Source organism: Protopterus annectens, chromosome 2.part1, assembly GCF_019279795.1.
Source record: "Protopterus annectens isolate FY-2018-M chromosome 2.part1, PAN1.0, whole genome shotgun sequence".
Classification (NCBI taxonomy): Eukaryota; Metazoa; Chordata; order Ceratodontiformes; family Protopteridae; genus Protopterus; species Protopterus annectens.
In genome coordinates, this window is record NC_056729.1 from 775,990,744 (window position 1) to 776,018,665 (window position 27,922).

General features: G+C 39.7%; 1 protein-coding gene across 1 annotated transcript in view; it reads left to right on the top strand.

Moving 5' to 3' along the window:
• Positions 1–27,922, top strand: part of EXOC1 (exocyst complex component 1) — a 1,123,278-nt gene that overhangs the window by 736,374 nt on the left and 358,982 nt on the right. Inside the window, exon 11 of the mRNA XM_044062479.1 lies at positions 20,919–20,963. Coding sequence (XP_043918414.1) covers positions 20,919–20,963 — 45 coding nt within the window. The remainder of the gene's footprint in view (positions 1–20,918; positions 20,964–27,922) is intronic.

Sequence of the window (27,922 nt, forward strand, 5' to 3'; positions counted from 1 at the left end):
AATATATTCATAATCAGGCGGAGGAGGGTAGAAAATATTCGGAAGAGAGACTGGAAAAGCAATTTATAAGATAATAATGTAAGAACATATGTATGGCTACCTATTTCATAGGTTCATAGTTATATAGTAGGCTAATGACTACTAGGGCCTTTATAAGCCTAGCAATGCAATCCAACCCATTTGTGTCCCTATGTATCATGAGCATTTATTAGAAGGGGGTATGTTAGTTGAAGGTTTCTAGAGGTTGTGTGGGTGTTAGTTTGGGCATTACTGTCTGTGTCTGTGTGTTACAGACATGGGGCCCAGACCGAGGATGAATTTCCAATTTCCCATCCATTAGTCAAGGTTGCTGTTAAATAGGGTTAAGGATGGACTCTGCCTCACATGGATGGGGAGCCTGTTCCAGACCTTGGGAATCCTCTAGAAATATGTGTCTTGCCAGCATTTTTATTTATGTCACAAGCAAAATTTAAATCCTTTGATCTGGTGATTCTGATGCTGTTCATTTTGCATATGTGCAAAAGGTCCATCAGAGCTGGATCCAAGGATACCTGGTATGCCAGGTATAGATAACCTCTCAGTAACCTGTAGGAGACAGAGTGTAGACATGAGGCTTTACATTGATCCATGTAGGGCAGTGTGTTTATAGCCTGAATTATCCTAGTAAGGAGTTTTTGGAGACATTCCAATTGTTGCATATGTTAGGTCAGGTTCATGCCAAAGTGGGCATTATACTCAATGATAGGTCTGATAACGACTGAGTAAAGTGGCAGAATGACTTCTTTGGAACTGGATGCCATGCCCTTATTTATAAATTGTGGACATAAAATTTATTTTCTTACTACCCTGGCCACATGTTGGTCAAAGGCCAGATTACTGTCTACATATGTTCCCAGATCACTGACTACTGGGTCAACTCTTAGGGGTTATGGAGTAATTAGCCTGGGCGGCAGTTTTCCCAAAATGCGCTTCTTGGTATTTCATTTTAGTCTGTGAAGTTGGCAGTATTCATCTGTCTGTGTTAGCCCCTCTTATAAAACGTTTGTGTCATGGAGGAATTTATGATGGCTTACAATTTGCAGTCATCTGTGTATTTGGTCAGTCAAAGGCCTTTGACATTCGCCTTTACCTCCAAGAAGTAGATGCCAAATAGGAGCAGCCCCAGCATGGAGCCCAGAGGTACCCTGCTGGTGACTGGTCTTTGACTTCCTGTGTCCTGTCTGTGAGCCAGCTGGCAATCCAGTGAGTTATGTAGGGGTTTGTGCCCAGTTCGGTGAGTTTGTCGACTTTACCTGAGTGGGGTATCATAACAGACACCTTAGCCAGGTCTAGGCAGAGGGTATGCACCCTTTTCCCTCATTCATTGTCTTGGTGACCTTCTCAGAGAAGCCCAGCTGGTTTAGTAGATATGTTCTTCCCTTGATAAAGCCAAACTGGTTTGAGTCCAGTGTCTGAAGGTTGCCTATGTCTTTGTTGATCATTTCTGTGATAATTCCTTCCTTGGCTTTGCATATTAGACTAGTCAGACTAATAGGTTTATAGTTTCCTGGTTGGTTGATGGTCCACACTTGTGAAGTGGGATAACCACTGCAGTCCTCCATTTTCATGGTACAAAGCCTACTTTGAGGCTATAGTTGAAAAGTGACTCAAGTGGTCCTGATAGTTCATGTTCACCGAGGCTGTGTTTTTGACCTTAGCAAGCACCACCAGGACCTGCCTCCTAGTTAATAGTTGGGGGGATTGTGCAAGTAGGTTTTTCATGGAGGGAAGTTGGGGGAGTGGGTGATGAAGTTTGATCTGAAATTTTCAGCCAGCAAATTCAGTATGTCACTGTGCTCAGTGGAGGTGGTACCATTGACCAGCAGTTAAGCACACTGATGTGTGATACCTTTGAGGTTTCCGAATTAGCTGTAGAAGGCCTTGTGGTTGTCTTTAATCTGTGAGGCAATTTTGACCTTGTAGTTGGCCTTGTTGGACTTAGTCTTGTTAGTTTTCTGATTATGTTAATTACAGAGCTCCTGTCATTATGGGAGTCAATTCTCCCTGATTTTAGCCATGACCTTTTTCCATTTGTTATATACCCAATTACAGTTAGGATTCCACATGTGTGGCTTGTTTTTAGAGTTTATTTCAGGCTTACATCTGTTAGGTCCAGCAGCCTCTATACAGCCATTTATATGGTTACACAGGGTCTCTGTGAACAATTATGCATAAGTTGCTGTGAACTTGGGGTTGGTAGAGGCATTGAATTTTGATAAGATATCACTCAGTAGGGTGTAGTTTGCTTTGGAATAGTTCCTAACTGTTGCAGGCTTTGCTGGGGTTACCAAGTTGAGTTTTATTTCAAAGGTACAACTTTGTTGTCTGACCTCACCAGTGATAATGTGACACTGGGTGGGGGGGAAGAGTGCAGCACTTCTCCCATAGTGATGAGTCCCAGGTCCATTATGTTTGAACCTCTGGTGGGTGCACGCACCATCTGGTCAAGGGTATTTCTGTTGTTATAGTCCAGGAATCGTTGTGCCTGTAAGTATGAGACAGTGTATGTTTCCCAGTCTGTAAAGGGATAGATTAGTCTCCCATGAGTGGGGGGGTGTTTGGTTTAATGGTGAGTTTCTCCAGTAGATTTAGCTACAAGCAATGGGATTCTTGCGACATAGAGGGTGACCTATAGCTTGTTAGAATATGGTATGGGACTTTGACTGTGGTGATTTGCACATGGATAAATTCCAGGGCATAATTATGTTTAACCAACCTAGAGTTATGCTTGTTGCTAATATAGGTTGAGTGTTCTTTTGTCCCTGTTTGTGCAGCTTATGCCCTGTGTGTGTGAAAGGCCCTGAAGTCTTGCACTGCCAGAGTACTTTCTGCAGATTTAAACCATGTTTCGGTAATGGCACATGTTTATATTCTCCAGTGTGAGAGTTGGCATTTCCTAAAAAAGGCTCTAAATGAGTGGATAAAGTTTTGCTAATATTCAGAAACCTAGGGGAGGCAACTGCAGACCATCCTTTGCAAAGCAATGTAATCTGTTAAACATGTCCTCCCATGAGACAAATATTGAATTCCCCTGGAAAGACCTCAGAAGCTAAGTGAATTATTGACATGTGCAACAACATCCATAAGGTTTAGGATCTTTGCTTGCAAGTGTTTCCATAGGTGTTTTTATACCCCAAGCAGACTTCAAAGAATTTTTTCCACAGGTGGATAGCAAATGTTGGAGGTATGCTAGGGAAGAAAAAGGTAACTGGAAACATATGTTTTGGGAGTGTAGTGAGTTGGCAAATTTTAAATCATCTTTACAGAGTACTCTGTCATAAATATTGGGTGAACAAATGGTGTAACTAAGGAAATTATTTTTTGAGCTGGGACACAGGATCTGAATTGCCTATAGTAGGGCCGTATTAAGTTTAATTCTGTTGACTGCCAAAAAACAATTAGAAAATGGAAATTAAAGTCTACACCAACTGTTTTGAAGTATTGAATATTATAAAAGACATAAAAGAACTGGAATAGGGATCTTTAAAAAGGGAAAGAACAAATTACATGGAAATAGTGGCAACAATACATGCAGAATAATGTTCAGGAGGAGGAAAAATGTGGTTTAAGGGATGGCATGAATTTAGCAATGTATACAATGTTGCACTTGAGGTGAAAGCATTTTTTTTTACATTGAGAGGGTTATTTTGCACTCTGGTGGGAGCAGAGAGCTAAATTCAACCCATCCAGAGTGGGAACTACTGGTTGATAGCTTATTGAATTTTTATCTATTGGCCTGAGGGTTTAATTTTAGAAAGTTTTTCATCCTGCTATTGTAAAAGCCAAGATGGTTCTCCATGTTTGCATATAAGCAAATCTCTCTGGTTTAAATCCTCAACAGGAAATGCTCTCCATAGTCTCCCACTGTTCACAGCTGCTCGAAGAGCTTCCAGTTTGTGCAGAGGACAGTACCACTGCAGGTCATCTAATAGTATACTACTAAGCACTCTCACTTTGACCTTTAAGTGACTCTCCCTTATTCCTTCCCAGCTAGAAATTGTTTCCTTGCCTTACATAGCATAATCTAGATTCAGACCTGCTGAATCTAGATTGTTTGCTGTCAATGTGCTCTTAAGCCAGCCATCTTATATTGAGGGCTTCCTGCACCCTTGTGACAGAAGTATGTAGCTCAGGACCCATCTAAGTTGGGGATTGCAGGAAAAAGCTTAGTTTGGGGCTTTCCCATTGGTAGTTGTGTTAAAACTGTTTAAATTTGGCTGTATATAAGCCCCACTTCATAAAAAACTTCTCCAAAGCCAACTTCACACTTCTTAAGACAGAAGTGGCAAACTTCACGACACCCATGCAGATGGGCAATAGAGGTATGACTGCTGAATCCTGCACAAATGCACTTTATAAGAACTTACACAAGTGCATGGATCATGCTATCCCTAATAGAACCAAGATGTTATCCTCCAAAAAAGGAAGCTAATCTGGTGGTCCTCTGCCATAAACAAACTCTACAACATAAGAAAGAAACTGTTGCAAAAAAAAAAAAGAGTAAAATCCCATGACTGGAGGAATTCCCTGGTCAACCTCAGTAAGATGCTGAGATCCCTCATAAAATCCTCCAAAGCTAGTTACGAAAACAAAATTGCCACTGACTCTAACGACAACCACAAAGCATTCTATAGCTATGTCAAGAATCTCAATGGGAACATTCAGATCTGCTCTGAGTTACAGCACAATGGCACTAAATATACATAACCAGCTGATATCGCCAACATCCTAGCAGATAGGTTCAGTGCTAACTTTACCTCCCTCTCACCCCCTAGAAGGCCCATCTCTATACCGGAAGAATGCAGAGTTCCTATAATCACAGCTGCACAAGTAAAAAAACACACTCTGCAAAGCCAAGAACACAGCATCCATGGGACCTGACAATATCCCAGGCTGCGTTCTACACGAACTACAGAATGAACTGGCACCTTACCTAAGTACCATGTTAAGTCTTAGCCTCACCTCAGGCTTTGTACCCACTGAATGGCGCACCGTGACTGTTATCCCACTCCACAAAGGGGGAGCCACAACGGACCCCGGGAACTATCGCCCATTAGCCTGACGAGCCTGGTCTGCAAGGCCATGGAACATATCATCGTGGAACTCATAAACAAAGACATTGGTAATCTCCAAACTCTGGACCATACCCAGTTTGGATTTGTAAAAGGCAGATCATGTCTCCTAAACTTGATTGACTTCTTTGAAGCAGTCACCAAAGCCATAGAAGAGGATAAAATGGTTCACACAGCTTATCTAGATCTCGCCAAGGCTTTTGACACCATCCCCCACTCTGGAATTATAGATAAGCTCACTAAACTAGGTATAAATCCCTTTGTCGCAAGATGGGTTGCCAACTGGCTCACGGACAGAACCCACACTGTGAAAGTAGCGGATTCCAAATCCGACTTCAGACCAGTGACAAGTGGAGTACCACAGGGTTCAGTCCGGGGTCCTCTCCTGTTTGGTATCTACTTCTCTGAAGTGCAGGCTAACACAGAAGGTCTTTGGCTAACAAAGTTTGCAGATGACTGCAAACTAGGAGCCATAATCAAAACTCATAACAATGTGGACAAACTACAAAAGGGCCTCACTGAGACAGATACCTGGTGTCAAAGCCATGGCCTGAAGCTCAATGCCAAAAAGTGTATTGTCATTCCCTTTGGTAAAAACTCAGTACCCATGAACTACCACACAGCTGGTAGTCTACTTAATGTCGAAAATGTGATGAGACCTTGGGACACAGGTGGACAGTAGTCTCTCCTTTGATAATCACATCGCCACAGTGGTCAGGAAATCCTTCTACATGGCTCATCTCATCACAAAAGGATTCTCATCCAGAAAAAGAGGTCATTTTTTCCCCTCTACTCATCACTCATTAGACCCATTATAGAGTACAATGCCCCTTTTGGTATGTACCTCACAAGACATCTACAACAACTGGAAAGACCACAGAAATACCTCACAAAGAGGATTACTGGCCTCAAACAGATGCCCTACACAGACCGTCTCAAAAAACTACAGCTTTACTCCATCACATATCGCCTACTCGGGAGATCTCTGCCTAACATACAAAGCTATGTCAAACCCAGAGCTGTTGGACATGCTCCACTTAATGAAATCCCAATCCCTCCGAGCTACACGCTCTAAGGACCTAAATCTTGTCACCACAATAAACAGAACATGCTGGAGGGATAGATTCTTGTCCCAGAGACTTCCCATACTCTGGAACAGACTACGTATCTATGTCAAACAGAGCTCCTCATTAGCACTCTTCAAGAAAAATCTTGATGATTGGATGGGAAATTCACCCCAGGGATCACTTCTGTGGCTCTGCTCGACAGGGGCACAGGAAAATAATTTTCTTGGGTGGCGAAAGCCAGGGTACATTTTTTGGCTAGGCTTATATGGGCCCTAGGGCCAATAGCCTAGTACCTACCTATGAACCTATGAACATTTGCGCTCAGTTTACCAGTCCTGCTCAAGGTTTGGTACTTTAGCCAGAGGTGTGAAGTGCATCTGCACTGAAATCCAGGGCATCCACTGAAAAAGAATATGAAAAGTAAGTATATTTCAAGCCAGCACTGCACTTTACTGTATTCATTTGAATTACGGCTTCATTTTATGGTGTTGGTGACTAAGTCCATGTAGCCCACTTCCTTCCCAAATGCCACATTTAGAAAAGTCCTGCCACAGTGGATGGGCAATTTCCCATCATTTCTCCTGCCAGTTTGATTGATATGGGCATCTTGAGGCAATGTAACAATTGCCTCATGTATACTGACAACCATTTATTCCTAAGGCAAACTAACACCCTATGTGAGAGATGCAAATACACTGTGGAATTAGAGTCAATTCTCTCATGTAAAAACAAACTAGACATAAAACAGGTTGTCAGCACACACGCTTGACCTCTCACACAAAATAAGGTCACAACACATAAGGCCACATATGTGGCAGTACTCAATAAAAGCCTACCAAAAAAACAGACCTCCCAAACACACACCACCCACACTCACCACTAAGCAAAAAGAAACCACTACACATATCAACACACACACCTGTGTCTCAATAAATAAGCCCCTAAGGCAAAACATACAAAATGTCTTGGTCATAGGTGACTCTGTAGTGAGACACACAGATTCCTCCCTCACCAGACTGGACAAGAAGAAAGGCTCGGTCAGCTGCCTATCAGGTACCAGGATCCAATAAATCATGCATGCACTCAAGTCACTCAACAAGAAGTACCATTACAATTCTGTCATAGTCCATGTTAGAGTGAATGACTTGAGATGTACCTCTCCTAACTATATGAAGAGAGACATGACTGATCTCTCTGATTATGTGTCCCAAACAGGTGTGTCTGTAGCCCTAAGCATTGTCCTACCCTCACCCAGGGTGATGCCACAATATAAACAAAAAATGATTGACTTCAACAAATGACTCAGCTTCTGGTGTCAGTCCATGGGATACAGTATCTGTCAGCCTGGGGGGATATGGTAGACAGACCTTGCTGCTTTGCTGCCCCCCCCAGGCTTTCAGATACTGGCAAAGGGCCTTGCCTCCCCCGTAGTACCTTTTTTAGGCAATGTCCAAACAAACATTTTCCAACAGAACAAAATCTAATTGAGATAAACTTAGGGTTGTGCTACTTAATGCTAGGAGTTTAAGCACAAAACTGCACACCCTGGAAGCACTTCTCACCTTAGAGGATGCTGACGTCTGTGCAGTTACTGACACATGGTTCAAGACCACTGAGAACACCCCGGCTGTGCAAGGCTACAATGCCTTCCACACGTTCAGACCTCAAAATGATTGTGAAGGAACCAACGGTGAAGGTGTATCCATCTTCATTAAAACCAAATACACTTTGAGACTGGTCAAACAGCATGATACTCTCAAACTACTCCGTGCCCAGTTAACTATTGGGAAAGTACTATACCACATCATTGCTACCTAATGATCCCCACCAAGAACCACTACAAGCACAATGCCCACCTTGATTTACTGGAATCCCTCGCCATACAGGCCAACACCTTAGTCATGTGAGATTTCAGTTATCCTTCCATAGACTGAGGGGCATACGCAAGCAAAAACACACTCTCCCAGAGCTTCCTGCATAGTTCTGCATGTATATATAGACTGTTACATAATCAGTAGTGCTGCATGTATATATAGACTGTTACATAATCAAGATGATAATCACTGATGAAGGCAAAACTGCCGAAACTGGTTTGATTCACTACCATTTGTGATTTATTAACTTTTGGAATAAACTTAGGTATGACTCTTGGTGCTGACCTCCTTTTTTCGGATTTTGAGTTTGCTTTTTGGCCGGTTGCACCTGCCTTACGTGCGGAGTTCGTTTGGATTTGGATTTGTGTCACTGTACTTCCCTGTGTGTGATGCCCTCCCTGGTTAGGTCAGATTATAAATCACTCTCATTGGAAGTTATTACTGGAACTGACACCCTTACAGGAACAAAAATTATAAAAAAAACTTTACCAAAGTTAACTACAGCCTATTAGCATTGTCGCCTCACAGCAAGAGGTTCACTGGTTCTATCCTCGGCTGGGGTGCCTTCTGTGCGGAGTCTGCATATCCTCCCTGTGGATGCGTGGCTTTCCTCCCAGTGCTCCAGTTTCCTCCCACATCCCAAAGACATGCTGTAGGTGGATTGGACACTCTAAATTGGCCCTAGGTGTGAGTGTGTGCATGTGTGTGCCTTCTGTGGAAGGTTGGGCGCCGGGCTGGCAACTCGACACCGTAAAACTCCACTGCCAATCATGAGCGGACAGGTGATCCGCTGTGGCGACCCCTAACAGGGAAAAAGCCAAAAGAAGAAGAAGAAGAACTACAGCCTACTAAACAATGGTATAAAAAGCTTCATGCCACCCACAATTGCAGACATCAATGATGACTATGCAGAAGTGTACTCAAATGTCCTGTACAAACATTTAAGTAACTGCATAAACTCTGCTGTACCTGACTGGATCAAAACCAGGTCTTTCCATAAAAACAAGTATAAGCAGATTATATAACAAGAGGAAGAAACTGTTGTCCAAAAACAAAAGGGATATCTCACTGCAGAAGAGTTCCCTCCTTAGCCTAAACAAGAAATCTTGTAAAGTTTTCTAATGCAAATTATGAAGCTAAAATCACATCCCTACCCAAGGATGTCATAAGGCATTCTTTAACTATGGCCGAAGTCAAAAAGGGAATGCCCAGCTATCTGCTGAACTGGTTGTAGATGGGAGTGCTCCTACAACACTGGAAGATATCACCAACCTGCTAGCTGACAGATTCTGCTCAAACTTCACCTCCCTATCCCCACCTACCATATCCCAAAGGATACCTGACACCAGCCCTCTACCTAGTATCGCTAGAGAACAGGTCATCTCTGCACTCACCAAGGCCAAAATCACGGCCTCAGTGGGACCAGATAATATCCCAGGTTGTTTACTAAACAGTTTAAAACAAGACCTAGCGGGCCCACTTGGCGTTCTCTTTAATCATACCTGGAGAACTGGCTGTGTTCCTGCAGAATGGAGAACAGCAACAGTAATCCCCCAGCACAAAGGGAGCCCATCAACTGACCCTGGGAACTACAGACCTGTAAGTCTAACCAGCCTCATCTGCAAGACCATGGAAAGAATTATCATGGTGCTTATCAACAAGGACATAGGTGACCTCCAAATGCTGGACACAACCCAGTTTGGCTTCATTAAGCATAGATAGTGCTTATTAAACCAGGTGGACTTCCTTGAGAATGTCACCAAAGCCATGGATCAAGGTAAGACATTGCACACTGCCTATCTCGACCTTGCCAAAGCTTTCAACATGATGCCCCACTCTGGCATTGTTGAAAAACTCTCCCAGATAGGGATTAACCCTTCCATTCCTAGATAAGTAGCCAGTTGGCTCACTGACGCAACACACTCTGTCAAAATTGGTGATTCCACCTCCACCAGTAGACCTGTCATCAGTGGAGTACCTGGGGGTCCATGATGGGCCTCTTAATGTTTGACATTTATTTCTCAGAAGTCCAGACTAAAGTAGACTGCCTTTAGCTCAAGTTCACTGATGACTGCAAACTGGGAGCAATCATTGAGTCCCCCAGCAATGCCAGCATATTACAAGAAGGGCTAACATAAACAAGTGATTGGTGCCAAAGCCATAGTCTAAAAGTAAATGCAAAAAAAAAAAAAATGCATTATCATTCCCTTTGGAAAAATGGCATTCCCTACGAATTACAATATTGACAGCAACCCCCGAGTTTCAACCCAGTGGTGCGAAACTTGGAAACACAGGTTAATAGCAATCTGAACTTTAACCACCAAGTTTCCACAGTGGTAAGGGAAGCCTTCTACTTAGCGCACTTCCTAAGCAAGAGCATAGCATCCAGGTCAAGGGATGTTATAACTCCACTGTACTCAACACGTATCAGACCACTAATAAAGTATGATGCAGCTTTTGCGTGTACCTCACCAGATACCTGCAGCTGGAGAGACCTTAGAGGTTTCTCACCAAGAATTACCTCAGTGTCACTGCTCGACAGAGGCACAGCAAAATAATGGGTATAGTTCCCCATACTAAAGGGGTGGCGTAAGCCACAAAACTATGGGCTAGGCTTGTAAATGCCCTCGGGCAGATAGCCTAGTATGAACCTATGAACCTAAAATACAGGGACTCCAAACCATGACCTACATGGACAGGCTGAAAGCCCTGTCAGTTTACTATGTATCTTATAGGCTACTGAGAGGGGACTTGAGCCTGGCCTATAGGGCAATTTCCAACCCTGTCCTAATGGAAATGCTGCACATCCACAAGTCAAATGGCACAAGAGTCATTCGCTCTAGGGTTCTCAACCCAGCTTGTGACATTAATAGAACAGATATGTCTCCCAGAGACTACTGATTTTCTGAAATAGACTTCCTATTCACATAAAACAGAGATCCTCACTGACCCTATTTAAACCCAAGCTAGATAATTGGATGGGAGACCGCATATTTGCGCCGGGGCAGCACCCATGTCCCTCATGGACAGGAGTAGCTATTGTTGATCACAGACTCACTCTGTTCATAAATTTTGTTCTGTGAACCACCAAAAAAGAACAGATGGGGATATGTGGGTTTAACATAGCTAGGCTTGTAAAGACTCTATTACAGTTATCCTAATAACCTCCTACTAATGTTGGACTGATGATAGTTACAAAGAAAGTAATGATATGTAACATATAATGTATGTAAATGGGAAAAAATCTTAATATGGTTTGTTTTATTTTCAGTTAATGAAAGTTTATTTCTGGCTTAAGTGATAATTCAATAAAGGTGTTAAAAAAAAAAGGTCCTGAGGCAATTTGCACCCAAGCTGCAACAGAAATGGCTATAGGCTACTGCAGCAGTGAGGAATTCAAACATCTGCTGCTTACACAACTATACTTTCATTATTATCTACCCTCAGCCCTGAGACTCTTAGTAAAATGTTGAACTCCATTGTTTGCACATTTCCAAAACAAGATATATTCCCCTTTGTAGACAGATAGTGGCACAAACTCCGGGATGTCTTGCTTTTTCAGGTTTTAGATAATGTGTATCTGTTCCAGAAGTGGGTATAACTGAAATACAAAGAAGTTACACTAATCCTCACAGCATATGGTGAATTGTCTTGGGGGCAGTGATGAATACCACTCAGGTAAAACTCTTTCTTCCAAAAAACAATTGTTTGTGCTTCATTTATCTTCTCTGTCTGCAGTCACTGTAATTTAAATTTTCAGAACGTGTGGATACGTGTCTTCAGAGTCTCATGATTATCCATGCAAGGCATCAAGCACAGAGGCCTTGTTGATTAAGTAATGCATGGACTCAAACTAGACCTCTGTAAATGCTTTTTTCCATTTTTGTCAGTTAGTAGAGAAGGAATTACTTTGGTAGACAAGTCCTCAAAAATCCTTTCTGTTATGATATCCCTTCTTCAAAGTCCACATCAGAACATTACAAGAGGTTTCAGAATGTGCATTGGGGCACATTTCAATATTATTTCTATGTAGTATGTATGGTTTTGGGGGGGGGGGTCACATCTGTTCAGAGGAGCTGAAAGCCATGACTACAGTAGCCTTTCAAACCAAATTAATACCAGGCCTTTTATAGATTCATAGGTGTATACCAGGCTGGGGCTGTATAAGCCTAGCCACGCAACCCAAATGTATCCTGTTGGCTATTTTCCCTTAGAGGTTATTTTAAGGGGTGTTCAGGCATGACTGAACTGCTGCCTCTGTCAATCAGAGACATAGGTATCAGACCAGATTTTTAAAGTAAAGATATTTGTTCAGCTGCTTTAGGTGAGTTTTGAGTTTCTTTGTGAATATTTTCATATTACTGTTATTTTTTTAATGTCTTCTGTTACATTGTTACATCATTCCAAAATTATGGCGAATTTTTGGTAAATGCTATTTCTGTAGTAAGTAATTTGAATGGGTGGTCTGATTCATTACAGTTGATCATTGCTTCACAATGAGCAAGTCTGCTGCCTTTCAAAAAGAACTGTTTTCACACCAGGGCAATAGCTCCCATTGTGTACTTTAAATGCAGGTTAATTTAGTGATAGGAAAGCTCTTGCTTGTATGGGTAGCCCATTGCATTTAGCTGTGGTAATCCCTCTGGCTGGCCAACTGGACAAATATGGCAATTTTATTTTCTGTTTTGACCAAGGTGGTGGTATGAGGGGGTATCTTTGTAGTGGTGGGCAATACCCATGGAGAGCAATAGCACCTGTGGTTTCTAGAGTGATTGTCTTAGATCTTACATGGCACATTACACTGAACTAGAGTTTTAACTGCTTATTCAGTGTGTGGGGTAAAAGCTAGGTTTTCATCAACAGAAGGACCTAGACATTTCCCAGATATGGTAATTGGCAAAGGTGAATCTAATGGTCAGTGAAGATGACTGTTTATTTTTTTAAGGTGGTGTGGAGTATCAGACAACATGCCATTGGTTTTGCTAGTGTTGGCCACTTTGTTAGCAGACAGCTATTTCCACAATAATGAGAAGTTGTATTATAATTCTATGATGATGTGCTTGGTATCCTAGCTGGCTTTAGTGTCAATAATGTTATCAACATACAGGAGGCAAACTAGATGAGGGAAATCCCAATGCAAAAATAAGTGGTCATAATACTGACCCTTGAGGCAACCACAAACTTGTTTCTTTTGTTGTGAATTGCATACTACAAGGACAGTGAAAGTTCTTCCTGAGAGATAATTTTTAAATCATAGCTTTATGTCATTGGAGAATCCTATGGACGTTAATTTACTGAGTAATATTAAATGGTCTACAGTTTTGAAGGCTCAAATCATCTCAAGTAAAATAGCTGATGTTAACAGGCCATTGCCCATGTAGTTATAAAGGTGTTTTTTCAGAGTGCGTAGTGCTGTCAAGGTACTGTATTTCAGGCTGTACCCATGTTGTCTGCCGGAGAGTATGTCATATCTAGTGATGTAAATTTGTACACAACTTTATCAAGGATTTTGGCAAATGGACAGGATACGCAGTAGAAAGGTAATCGCTTAAAATAAAAGGGGGGAGACTGTGTGTACTGGGATACTAAGGGGTGTTTGAAACTGAGTGGAATAGTGCAGGATGTGAGAGAGAGTTTGCAGGTAAAGGCAATAGGTGTGCTGAAAGCACTGCAGTTCCTAACCTAAGAATTCTGGGGTGAATAGCTTGCTGTTGTTGATGGGCAAAGACCCAAGAGTTTGGAATGGGTTCTATTCCCACAACAATTGTTAGAATTCATTTTCTGGTCCTGACACTGCAGTGCAGTATATAGGTGGTGTTAAAGTCCTGAGTATGGCATACTTCAGAGGAGATGTTAAACCAAGCTCACAGCTGGTCCATGGCACAGTATAAGTTAATTTCCTGGGTGCCCTGGTAAAATGTATACAAGACAATATGAGTACTACTTTGGTATGTCCCCGAAAAGAGGCAATAGGCTTTGTGTAACTAATCCAGTCAACAAAGCATTTCTGATTTCACTTGTGGTTCAAATCACCAAACACTCACATTACTGAGCAATACTGCAGCCTATTTAGACTTCACACATCTTAGGCCTACAGCCACCCACAGATAAACACACACATGCAGCAAAGCATTTCTAATTTCACTTGTAGGTTCAGTCACCAAACACTCATAATGCCATTATAGGTTCATAGGTGTTTACTAGGCTAACAACCACAAGTGCCTTTTTAGGCCTAGCCATGCATCCCAAATCTCTAACAAGTTCTCATACCCTTGATAAGTGTAAGCAGGGGCTTGGGAGATGAAACATTTAAAAGCAGGGGCCTGGGAGATGGAGCATTTACAGGCTGCCTATGTCCATTAGAGACAAAAACAGGGATACATTTCCTGCTCCCCATCCAATTTTACAAGTTACACTTGAATTGGTTAGGGAGGAACTCTGCTTCACATGGATGGGGGAGCCTGTTCCTGAGAAGGGGTAGTCTGTGGGATGCATGCTTGTTGAAACAGAGACTTATAGGTGCATAGCTCTTACTGGGTTAGCAGCCCCTGGGGACATTTTAAGCCTAGCCAGTTGTCCCCAATAGTAAGAATCAAACCCTGTACCTTTTATCTGTGAGGCAAACACTTTAACCATTGTCCCAATCCCCAATCCTAAACTTCACAATCGTAATTAACAGGATTACCAAGCCAATATTACGGCTTATGTACACTTCACACATCTTAGCTCTACACTCAGACATAAACACACGCACACATATGTATATATATATATATATATATATATATATATATAATGGGTAATCCAGAAAGCCGAGTCAAGTCTTGTATCCCACCTATGACCCACAGGGTGACAGGACTAACATGAAAACCAAGTACAAAGGATTTGTCCAGACAAAATCACTTTAGCTAGGAGATCCAGGTGCCCCTCTGACACTCTCTGTGGGAGGAACAAAGACACCCTGCTGAAATTTCAAGCAGTCCACTCAGTCAGGTAGGTAGCTAGATGAGTTCTCTTCTTCATGCATCTACAACTGAACAAACCACTTGAAATCCAACAAGGCATCTCCCTTCCTCCCCTAAGGATAGTAATATAGGGAGAGTCTCCCATATCTGCCAGGCAAAATGACCCCATCTGGACTAATCCTTTATACTCTGTTTTATATATATATATATATATATATATATATATATATATATATATATATATATATATACACACACACACACACACACACACACACACACACATATATATATATGGACAGGGCAGTGGCATAGCAGTTAATGTTATCGCCTCACAGTAAGAGTTTTCCCGGCTTGATTCCCAGCTGGGGTGCCTTCTGTGTTGAGTCTGCATGTCCACTCTGTGTTTGTGTGAGTTTCCTCCGGGTGCTCTGGTTTCCTCCCACATTACAAAGACGTGCGTCTGGAGTGTTTCTCCCCGGGCCTCTGTTGAAAATTGGCTCATTCCAAGTTAGACTTTCCCAGTAAACAAATGTTAAATTAAAAAAAAATATATATATATATATATATATAAAATATACAGAGACAGAGGTGTGGAATATATATATATATATATATATATATATATATATATATATATATATATATGTGTGTGTGTGTGTGTATATATATATATATATATATATATATATATATATATATATATATATGTGTGTGTGTGTATATATATATATATATATATATATATGTGTGTGTGTGTTTAGGATAGCTGGTCGAATGATCAGCATCATCAGCTTGTGTTTTGTCAACACCATTTGTTTAACTCAGACAGATAGTTGACAGGTGTGCGAGATCTACAATCCATGAATAGGGGATTATTCCGCATCCTGGGTGCTGTGTGATTTTGGAGTTAGTATATATAATTAGTAGGGGGTGCAGCGGGGTGTGCTTTGTTTTATTCTGTTGTGGGGTAATCCCTGGAGCTTGTGCAGAACATGTCGACATTGGGTGTTTCGACATAATAACATCAGTATTGTGGTTGTTGACATTGCTGGTTGTTCAACCAAATGCCATATTTATCTTTATTTATTTATTAATTTTTCATTTGTTTATTTGTCATTTGATCACAGTGGTGAGCAGTCATAAGAAAATGGCACCTAATGAGAACAGCAAGCTTTTGAAAACTGTAAAACTGTTCCTGCATTTGCTTCACAGAACTTTAAGTAACGGTGAATCACTATTCAGAAAGTATCTATACTAAACATAGTCAGATTGCTACTAGGCCATATCCAGGGGGCCTTTGTAACCCTAGCCAAGTTTGTTTCCTAAAAAATAATGATGTTCTTTATCCAAACAGGACATTGAGGGTCAGGCATTTATAGGTTACCTCTTTTCATAAGGGACATGGGTGCCAGGCCCAGTATAAATTTCCTATTCCCCATCCATTGGTCTAGGTTGTGTTTAAGTTGGGTAATAGACAAATCATTTTCACATGGATTGGAAGCCTGTTCCATATGATGGTCAGTCTCTGGGACACACATCTGCCTGTCCAGCATGTTCTGTCTAAGTCACAGACAAAATTCAGGTCCCTAGACCTTGTATTACCAGTACTGTTTGACTTACAAATGTGCAGGTGTTTCATAAGTGCGGGGTTTCCTGATGCGTTGTAAGCCAGGCATAGATCACCCCTCAGCAATCTATAGGCGACTAAGTAGAGAGAAAGGGCTTTAAGGTGCTGTGTATAAGGCAGGTTTGTTACACCTTGTATCCTTTTTGTAAGGAACCTCTGATGTCACACTAGTTGCTGCATAAGCCTGGTACTGTACATACTAAAGGGAGTACTGTATTCTGATTGATCTGCTAAGGGCAGAGTACAATGGGCTAATTTCCTCACCACTATGGCCACAGTGGTCGAAGGTAAGGCTACTGTCTGCCTGCATACCCAGATCCCTGATCACATTGTGTCAAGTCTTAGAAGTGTATTACCAACATGGTATTTAGAATGGTTGACTTTGTAAAGGGTACAATTACGCATTTCTTAGCACTGAGTTTAAGACCATGGCTTTGGCACCTTTACACCCTAGAAAATGCAATGTCTGCAGGGGAGTCTTTGATAACCCCCTGCTTGCAATCATCTACAAATTTAGTCAGCCATAAGCATTCAGCATTTGTTTCCACCTTAGAGAAATAGATGCCAAAAAGGAGTGAACACAGTATCGAGCTCTGGGGGACTTCACTAGTGACTAGCCTCTTGGTGGAGGTGGCCTCACCCATTTTGACCTCCTGGGTCTTACAAGTGTGGCAGTTGGCTGTCCAGTGGGTGATGAGTATTTATACCTAATTTACTGAGCTTATCTATAATGCCAGAATGGGATATTGTATCAAAAGCCTTGGCTAGGTTGAGGTAAGCTGTGTGCACAGACCTGCCCTCATCTATTGCTTTAGTGACTCTGTCAGAGAAGTCCACCAGATTTAATAGGCTTGACCTTCCTTTAACAAAACCGAACTGTGATGGGTCCTGCATTTGCAGATTACCTGTGTCCTCATTTATCTTGTCCATAATGATTCTTTCCATGGGCTTACATATGAGGCTGATCAGACTTATCGGCCTGTAGTTACCTGGATCGGTGGTTAGACCTACTTTGAGCATGGTAATGATTGTAGCTATCTTCCATTCCTTGGGCACAAAACCTGACTATAGGCTCTAGCTGAAAAGTGATTCAGAGGTCATGTTTCATGCTGTTTTGTAAGCATCCTAGGATGTTATTGGGGCCGATTGATGTAGTGCTTTTGGCCTTGGAAAGTGCCTTGATGACCTCTTTAGTAATGTTTGGGGGGTTGTGGTATTTCCTTTGGACTGTCTGAGGTGGGGAGAAAACTTTGAGTTAAACCTGTCAGGCAAAAGGTTGACAATGGTCTCCTGTCAGCTTGGGCGATGCCATTTACAATGAGTTCTGTGCATTGTTGTATGTTTCTCTTGAGTTTACAGACATAGCTGTACAAAGCTTTGTGGTCGTCCTTTGACTGAGAAACCTTTGAAGTATTAATTAACCCTCTTAGCTGCCTGTTTAGAATTGTCAGGAGGCTTTTAATCTGTTAGGATTTGTTCCTCCTAAGTTTGGCCAAGATTTTTTTTCTTTTGTGATATAACCAATTGATATTGTGATTACACAGAGGTGGCTTGTATCTTGAATTTGTCTTATTCTTAATTTGAGTGGGAATAGCTCGCTCTGTACAGCTATCAGTATGGCTGTACAATGATTTTGTAAATAGCTCAGCATATGCTATGGTGTTTACTGGGTTTGGGGTTTCTTGGAATTTAGCCAAGGTGTCACTTAGTAGAGGGAGTTTAGCCTTGGTATAGTTCCACTGTGGCAACCCCTAACCGGAAAAAAACGAAAAACTTTTATAGTTCCAAACTTATATCAATACAAAAAGGCAAAGAAAGGTAGATGTTATTAAACAAAGTACATCAAATTGAAACAACAATTCCAACCTGTTGTTGCTGTTGTTGTGTCTTTCGGCTTTTCCCGGTTAGGGGTCACCACAGCTGAACTCCCGTCCGCTAATGATTGGCATTAGATTTTTACGTGCTGAATTGCCGGCCCTGATGCACAACCTTCAACGAAGGTATGCCCATTCACGCATATCTCCACACAGAAGATGCTCTAGCTGAGAATCGAACAGGGCAACGTCTTACTGTGAGGCAACAACGCTACCGCAGCACCACCACACAACAATTTTAACCTGTAAAATAATAAAAAAAAAAAACAATTTTAATCACTAAGCACTATCGTCTCAAAGAGACTTTCAGACTGCCAAACACATGCTCATTTAAATAATCAAGTCACATGACACAACTAATATCTCAATTTCCTCCTTTTTAAACAAATCTTTAAATTTTATTTTGTCATTTTAACCTGTAGGGTTGCAGGCATCCATTTTCAGTTTGCCAACGATATTCACTCCAGTCCAGTTCGTCCTCAGTATCAAATATTGCATGAAAATTTCTTCCTTCATCAGTAGCCTTGTTTTCATTCACAAACTGCATAATGTTAAGAGATGGCATTTTAGTAATCTTAAATTTTAATCACGTGCAAATGTTTATATATCCTATAATGTAACTCTCTGCTGGTTCTTCCTGATTAATATGCCTTATAGGAGATGCAGCGTGCTAGATAAGCAAATTTAGCCGTACAAGTGTAAAACCTAAGTGCATTAATCTTTTCACTTTGAATATTAAAATTTGTCACATCTGTCATAAGATATTGGCAGTAATTAGTTAAAATATTTGAACAGTCCCTTCTTATGGGTGTTTTTTCCTTGAAGTTGTTAAGCTTCAGCTAAACATGTCCTTCAAATTTTCTAACTTTTTTCCTAATATCAGCGAAACCACTTAGAATTTTCCAGTTATTCTTGATCACTGCCTTTATACTGAAGTAAGTTATACAGCTGTGTAGAAACATGCCTGCAGCATACTTCTTGTTCACATTACACTTTGCAATTTCACTTTTATATCTACTTGGTCCATAATTTGTTAGGAAAAGAGGTAGAAATGTGAAGAACATGTCCAGTGAAAATTGAAGACCCAATAAAGGTAATATGTGTAATTGTCCACCTCTCTGGAATGTTACACTTATTTGAATGCTACCAATATGTTATGACTAACTGCTGCAGTGACACTTCTTGAAGTAAGGTATTACATTTGTTTGAGTAAACTTACCGTAACAGTAACTCTTTGAATGGTAGTTCACAGTAACATTAAGGATACACACCCGTCATCTCCATGTGCTATCCATGTTTTGCTTGTCATAATGGATACTTAAATTACTCTGTGTACTTATTTATTGTGGAGTTCATTGTTTGGGACATTATAGTCATAGCTCTTTGTAAGTTTTTTTTTCTTATTGTAAGCCAAATCTGCTTTTATGATGGCTGTTTATGCTGCAATGTCGGTGCTAATGCTGGGTTGCTCTTTACAAGTTTTATTTTTGCTTATTATAAGGTATGGGACCTGCTTTGGGTTCCACAGAGACATTAGGCAGGCACAGCTTTGCTAGCGAGTCACCCAAATGTTATGATGTACTACTACAGTGACGTATCTCTCAAAAATCTGCTGTTACGGTGAGTTTACTTACACAAATGTTCTTTCTCTGGAACACCATACACAACATTTCTGCTGCATGTTTAGTACCAGCCTGCAATGCATGAAGCATTTCTGTTGTATTCTAATACATACACATCAGGCCTAATACCTGTTGTGGCATTTTTAGCAGATACAAGACAGCAACTGTTCTATTGACATTTGTTAAGCTAGTAACAAATTTTCTTCTGAGGGTTGCTGTGCACCTTCCTGTATCCATGACTTTCCTTTCCCTACTTTTTAATTAAATTTGTTGCAGGTTGTATGGAGGCACTTGTTATAGTTTCTTTGGTCTCCAATATACTCTGTTGCTTTTTTGTACTTTTTAGAAAATGCCACTGCAGTGTTAGCCTTGCTGTTGCTGAGTTACCCAAATGATAGCATATACCTTTGTTGTCTATAAGGAGTTAAGTTTCTGTGCTGAACCTAGAATCCTAGAATGGATAAGGTCCTATTTGTCATTGCTGTTGCATGTAATAAAGCAGTAACATCATATCCTTGGAGCCAGCAGCATTTGTTTTTGCTTGGTCATTGTTAATACATTTTCTTTTATGCTACCAGTATTGCATATCAGTGGTTCATCATATTTAAGTTGCTTAACACAGTATAGTAACTGCTGGTGCAGAACCAGTGCTGAGCTGTCTGTCATGTAACTTACTCATGCATGTTTGTTCTAACTTGGCTTTTTATGCATTGTTTGAGCTTGCATATTTTCTAACCTTTCTTTGTCTTTGATGCTTGCACTATAATTGCCGCAGCTACACTTCCACGAAAGGAAACTGCTGTCAAACAAGAAACAGAGAGTGAGTATCCATGTAGTAATGCTACACCACTGTTTTTTTCTAACTAGAAAGTTAAAATTTCAGAGCTGCTTACTGTTTTGTTACATTAAATAAATGTACATACTCGTATACTTGTCTCTAAATTGCAGAGCTCATTTGCATTTCTGATGTTGCAAAAGTTATATTCTGCCCCAGAGTATTTGGTGACAAATAAGAACTTGTAAATAGAGTAATCTGTGAAGGTTTGCATTTATTTCTTAATCATGGAGGCAGAATTACTTAAGGCTACATTTACTTTTGTTGAAATCTTTATGATCATGCATTGCTTTTATTTTTCAAAATACTTAGTATTCTTCAGTACTGTCCTTGCCTTGCTGTGTTCCCAATATTATACTTTACAATCCAGCACTTGTAGTAGACAGGATGGTCTGTCAGGATGAGTTAATTACAGAAAGGTACCTCTGTAGAATTTTGGGGAATTGATTTGGAGTGGGTCCAAATGAGAAACACCCAAAGCGGCAGGTGAAAGCATACAGAAGATTAAAATTTATGCTGATCCTGTCTGGACACTGGAATTAATGGATTGTTGCTTTTTGCATCCTTTGTTCATGGGGATAGTAAACTACTGCTAGCTCTACCTCATCTCATATCCCACAATCCATTGCTGATTTCTGGATCTCCAGAGCTTGCCTTTGAGATCTTTAGTGACTCTGTGCACTGCTCGAGCTGATTAAGAGGGTTTACACTTTTAGTCAGGAGAGATAAGTGTGTTTAACTACTTATCTACTCAGCTTGCCATTAGAGTTTCTGAAGTAGCTTTTCCAGTTTCTCATCTATATTTTTGCTTTTTACCCAGACTTTCCTCCTCTCATTCCTTCACCATCCCCTGTGTCAAAAAAAAATCTTTGTTTTTCATTCAGTTATTAACATTACTGTATTGTTGGATTTACCATTTTTTTGTTACAGTTTCTTCAAAGGTTTTAGTCCTAAGTTTACCATTGCTTGATGTGTTTTTCTGCCTGTTATATAAAAACTTTAGTTTGCAGACCCTTCTGGACCTGTGCAACAAACTGACCCTTAAGGGTCTGCTTAAATTGGATCACACTAAAGAGAAAGGTAAAGAGAAGGATAAAACCAGTAACAAGGATAAAACTGATTGGCCAGAAAAAAGAAGAGAGAAGAATCTATGAATCTGACCCATATATGAGATGCTTTCCCCAGCAAAGGTTCATAGTAACCTCTTCACCTCAACAATCACTTGCCGGCATATTAACCCCATCCAGGTCTGCTTCTCCTCTTTGACACAAATCTTCAGGTACCACTGATTTTCCTGTTGTAGAAGGAAGTAGTAGTTTACTAAAATCACAAAAACTGACAGGCCAGAAAAGAGCCATAAAGATGGCGCAGACTACTGAGGATAAGGAAGGCTGTGTGGAGGCACTTATGTATTGTTACTATTATGCAAGAAGCCCAAAATTATCAGGTAAAATATGTTAAAATAGATTAAAAGAGAAATTTGAGGAAAGAAAAATACTTGCGCAAGAAAAACTTTTAAAGCTACAAGTAAATGTTTTGCATTTATTAATACAACAGCTCCATGAAAAACATTACATAGATGAAGAAGCTTTGGAGCGTCTGGAAAAAGAAGCGACAAAAGGAAGTGCAAAAATATAATGCACAAAATTCAAAGATAAAAGAGATCTGATATGGTGCAATATTTATGCAAACAACCTAATCAACACAAAAAAGCAGCTCCAAAGATATTTGAAGAGAAATACAGGCAAAGACATCCTGATATGGACAATTTCCCAATACAAATATTAAGAAAATGAAGAGGAAATGTACAACAGGGATTAGTAAGGTAGAAGTTAAATAGAAACTGAAGTCATGTATTGTCTGTAAAGTGAAGGATTTAGTGTAGAAGATCCAGCTTAGGCAATGTGCAACATGATGGAACAATGAGTCCCCAGATTAAGGAGCAGCAGGTGGAGCATGAGGTATCGAAAGACGTATGCACATGGGAAAGAAAAAACATCTGGTGTGGTGCAGTATTTATGCAATGGAGAAAGAAAAATGAATCAATAAAAAACAAGATTAAAGATACTTGAAGTGAAATACAGGCAAAGGCACCCACACATGGAATATTTCACAATACGAAAAATAAGAAAACAAAGGGGGAAAGTAGAAAAAAGGATTATTAAGGAATAAATTAAACAAAAACTGAAGTTATGGATTATTTGCAAAGCAAAGGTTTTAGCGTAGAAAATCCAACACAGGTTGTTGCCACAGTATGATGAAACAATAAGTCCCCTGTTTAAGGAGGAATAGCCGGAGTGGGGGGCATCTGAAGACTTGCCATATGGTAATACTGTGGAGCCTTCTGTAGGAGACTGGTGCAAAAGTTTAGTTGAAGTTGCATAGCAAGAGAAGGAGTAGTAAACATTGGCAACTCTGACAGAGGCAATATTGTCAAGTGATGGCCCATTGAGCTTCCATATGAAGCAGCAGCAGATGAAGCAGGGTGCATCTGAAGAGGAAGCACCACATGAAGGTGTTCTGGAACTTTCTGTAGAATACTCACAAGAAATAGAGCGAAATAAGGCGCTCAGTCTAGAAGAAAATGATCTAAGGGAAGAGCTACTTGGTTAGTGATGGATAGACATATTAAGATCAATGAAAGAAATAAGACTACAGAAAATAAGTAATACTCAAAATGTTAGAAGTTTGGTAAAAACAGATGAACACAGTGGTTAAAACTATTAAGAGAAATTCTTGTGATATAACAGAAATAAATAGAATGCAGCTAGGTTAATAACAAATAAACTCTTACTTCAAAAACATAGAGCAGTAACGGAAAGGAAGGGAAGACATAAAATGTGACCATGGAAGTACTGAATAGAGAAAACTATAAAGCAATTAAGAAAAGAAGCATCACTGCTAGAATATAGAAGAGGGAATAGATCATCAAAAGTACTTAGAAAGCTGGGCATGGTGAAAGCAACTCACATTATCAAAACAGACCAGGATCCGTGATCCACCATTGCAAATAATAAACTGAAAACATCAGCACAGGCAGGAAAACATAGAAAGTATGCAGATGTATGTGTGTGTGTGTGTGTGTGTGTGTGTGTGTGTGTGTATATATATATATATATATATATATATATGTATATATATATATATATATATATATATATATATATATATATATATATATGAAAAGTACAAAATTAGCAATTCATTGATGACCCCAAAATGTAGAGAACTTGGTAAGCAAAAGGAATAGAAACACCACCAAAAAAGTAAGATACATTTTGGAAAAATATTTATAACAACCCTGTAGAATATAATAAAGATGATGAATGGATAGAAGAAATAAAAGAAATAGTATGGCATCATAAAGTAGAGGATTTTAAATGGGATAAAGCAACTGCAAGAGAAGTTTAAATAAAATTAAGAAAAGCTCCTCATTGGAAAAAACACAGGTCTAGACACTACCTAACATTTGGCTAAAAGTATTACTAACTCTGGAGAAAGATTTGGCCCCGAGTAAGAATTACTTATATGCACATTCTGATAGGGCACCAGCCTGATTAACAATAAGAAAAATGATACTCCTTAAGTGTGAACCTGCAAGTCATTCTAAACATTATAGACCAATAGCTTGCCTTCCAATGATAGAGCCTATATACATGAGTTGAAGTTGAGAGAGTTTATAATCATTTAAAAAAAACCTCAATTATGGCAAAAGAAAAATGGTAAGAAAAGAAAGACGTATGGAGTAAAGGATCATTTGTTGCTAAACAAAACCATAATAGATAATTGTAAAGAGGGGAAGACTCTTAAGTGTGGCATGGATAAATTGCAAATAAGCATTTGACAGCATCCCACATTCATGGATAAAGAAATGCTTTCAGATATACAAGACACACCATACATTGATCTGTTACATTACAGTGATCATGAAACATTGGCAAACCAGTCTGCAGCTCAGCCTTGCCAAAGGGCAAATTATTATCCCATGTTTAAATATTCAAAGGAAGATATTTCAGGGTGACACTGTCACTGCTACTTTTTTGTCTTGCCCTTAACCCATTAAGCTGTTTACTTATCAGAGTAGGTCATGGTTACAATTTGGCTGCCAGAAAACAACTTTGTTTAAAGACTTCTCATCTGCTTTTTGCAGATGACTAAAACTGTATAGTTGATCAGATGATGAGTTGAAAGCGCAATTGCAAGTGATTAAAACTTTCTCAGATGATAAAATAATGTCAGTTAGTCTTGATCAATGTGCAAAATCAACATTTAAAGAAGAAAAGCTGCAGCACAAAGAAAATATCACTCTGGGACAGGAGTGTGATATAAAGGGACTTGAGCAGGAGGAAGTGTGTATATATTTGGGAACTGATGAAAGATTGGCAATGAAACATGAAAAAATATGAATAAAACTCAGGAATATTTCAGAATACTAAAACTAATACTGAAAATAGCCTTGACATTTAGAAATAAAGTCCAAGCTATAAACCAATTTGCTTTTCCTGTTTTAAGTTGCAATTCTGAGGTGATTGATTGGCCCCAAAATGTATTTGGATCAGTAGAACAGATTGAATGACGTATAAATCAGTGTATACCAAGATTATGTATTTCTCATTCTGGAGGAAGTATGGGCCTCTTCAAAATGTATTACATGTATAGATCTGCAGTCGTGGGACTGCATTTATATCTGCTTACCTCACCAGATCCAAACATAGTGAAAGTTTTAAAAAATGAGAAGTCGTCTAAGATAACTTCCCTGCTTAGAAGAAGCATTTTGGTGTCAAGCAGAAATGGCACTTAAACCAGAAGTGGACAAAAAGTCAGGCAACTGAATTTGCCAAAAAACAAATGAAAGAATATAAGGAGATGGATCAGACGGGAAGGAAAGAAAAGTTGTAAAAGACATAAATATTATGGCAAGTATGGAGAACTACTCTAACAATCTCATGTCAATCAGGATTTGACAGAGGAATGGTTAAGGAGAGGTGAAATCAAAAGATGAAAGGTTAGTAATGGCAGCCCAGGATACTGGACTACATGCACACTAGTTTACAAAGTGCGTTGATCATTTGGGAGAAGCAGACAAATGCAGGTTCTTTATTAAAAGAACTAGAAACAGTCACACATCATGTTTTTGGGCATGATACACTCATGGCAGAGGGCCTATATACTGAAATTCACGTTAATGTGGCAGGACTGGTGTATTGGGAATTGTGCAAACACTACAGTATTGAAGTAGTTGAAAAGCATTGGAAATGTGAAACACAAAGCAATGTCGAAAATGATGAAATTTATATAACATGACATCACCCATTACCAACAGTTCAAAAAATAGGTGCGAGAAAAGCAGATGTAATAGTGCAGGAAAAAAGACAAAAGTAACATTGATCATTAAAATTGCTGCACCCAGTGATTACATTGTCTTATGTACAGAGAGATACAAAGTGTTCAAATACATGGATTTGCAGGCAGAAATGAGAGCTATGTCAAAGAAAGATATTCAGACAGTTACAATAGTAGTACAAGCAACAAGGCTAATAATAATAGTTTACAGTGTTGTTTAGATATGCTACTGATGTATATAATTCTATATGAATTACAGAAAGAGTCAGTTCTGGGTGCATTGAGGTTGCTGTGAAGAGCACTTTTGGCTAACATCAAAGATAGAAACAATGCTGATTTCATGAACTCTAATCATACCCTGAATTAGGAATGGGGTCCATACCAATCATGGTATTAGAAACCCAGAAGACTTGGAGAAATTAAACTGAGGAGAGCTGGGAACTTCTACTCAGAACAGACACTTTCCTGATATCTTTTCTTTCTCTGGTGCCAGCTCTGTATTTCTCTTCTCCTAAGTGCCTCTGTAGCCCTGCACAAGCAGATTGGAAAAAGATGATAGTGTTTGTAAAAGCTCAATTTTAATAGGTTTCCTCTGTGTCCCCTCTGTGTCTAGGGAGGTATGAAAAGAGCCCCAAGCCACTTTCCTGGCTGTTCCTATTTAGGTCAGTTTCAGCTCCAGGAACTTTGGAACTAGCAAAAAGATCCAATGTAGGTGTTTTTTGCACCAGTGGAAATTCTTCAATATCAGTGCCCTCAGCATCAATTGAGGCTTCTTCCCCATTCCTGCCAACACTGACCCCACTAGGTCCAAGGGATTTGGCTCCAAGTGGACAGTGCAGACTCTGGTCTTCTGTAGTTATTTGATGAAAGATATTGCATTGCCTTCTTAAAGTCATGTTTTTTTTTTTAAGTTAAGATGCAGAGTAGTTCGGACCAGGGATTTCTGTTGGACAGTACTACATGTGAATAGTATGTGTGCTAACATTACACATGGTCATGTACTGGAAGCTCTGAGACATTGCTTCAGTCAATCCCTGTTATTTTTTAAAAACATCTTTATTAAGCATGACATTTTTTTTTAAAAAGGTGGCATAGGTAACCATAAAGTAATAACAAATGTAGCAATATTTCCATTCTTATTTTCCTGCAGTATACATGTATGTTTTCCTTTTAATAAGTAGCTTTCTTTCTAACATTACTTAAATTCCTGCCTTCCCTTAATCTCATTTGTCCTTCCAAACATTACCCTATATGTATTGTTCCCATAAATTCCATTTATTTCTGTCATTTATTCTTTCCCTTTTTTCTTGACCCCACCACTAGTTCTTTTATCTCCTTTATAACATCAGTATTTTAATTACAGCTGTTTTTTATTTTTTATTTGTTTTATAGTAGTGTTTTTTGGCAGCCAGTAGCATTAAATGTAGTAAGGCCATACAATGTCTAATCAATTCAGATCTTGTATCCCAACTCAAAAGAGTCACATTTGTAGTGTGAAGGATTTGCTTCATCAACATTTGTAGCAAAGTTTGTAGCAACATAAATAGGACATATTAGAGAAACAGATGTGTATTTCACAGAATCTACATTTTTAAAATCTG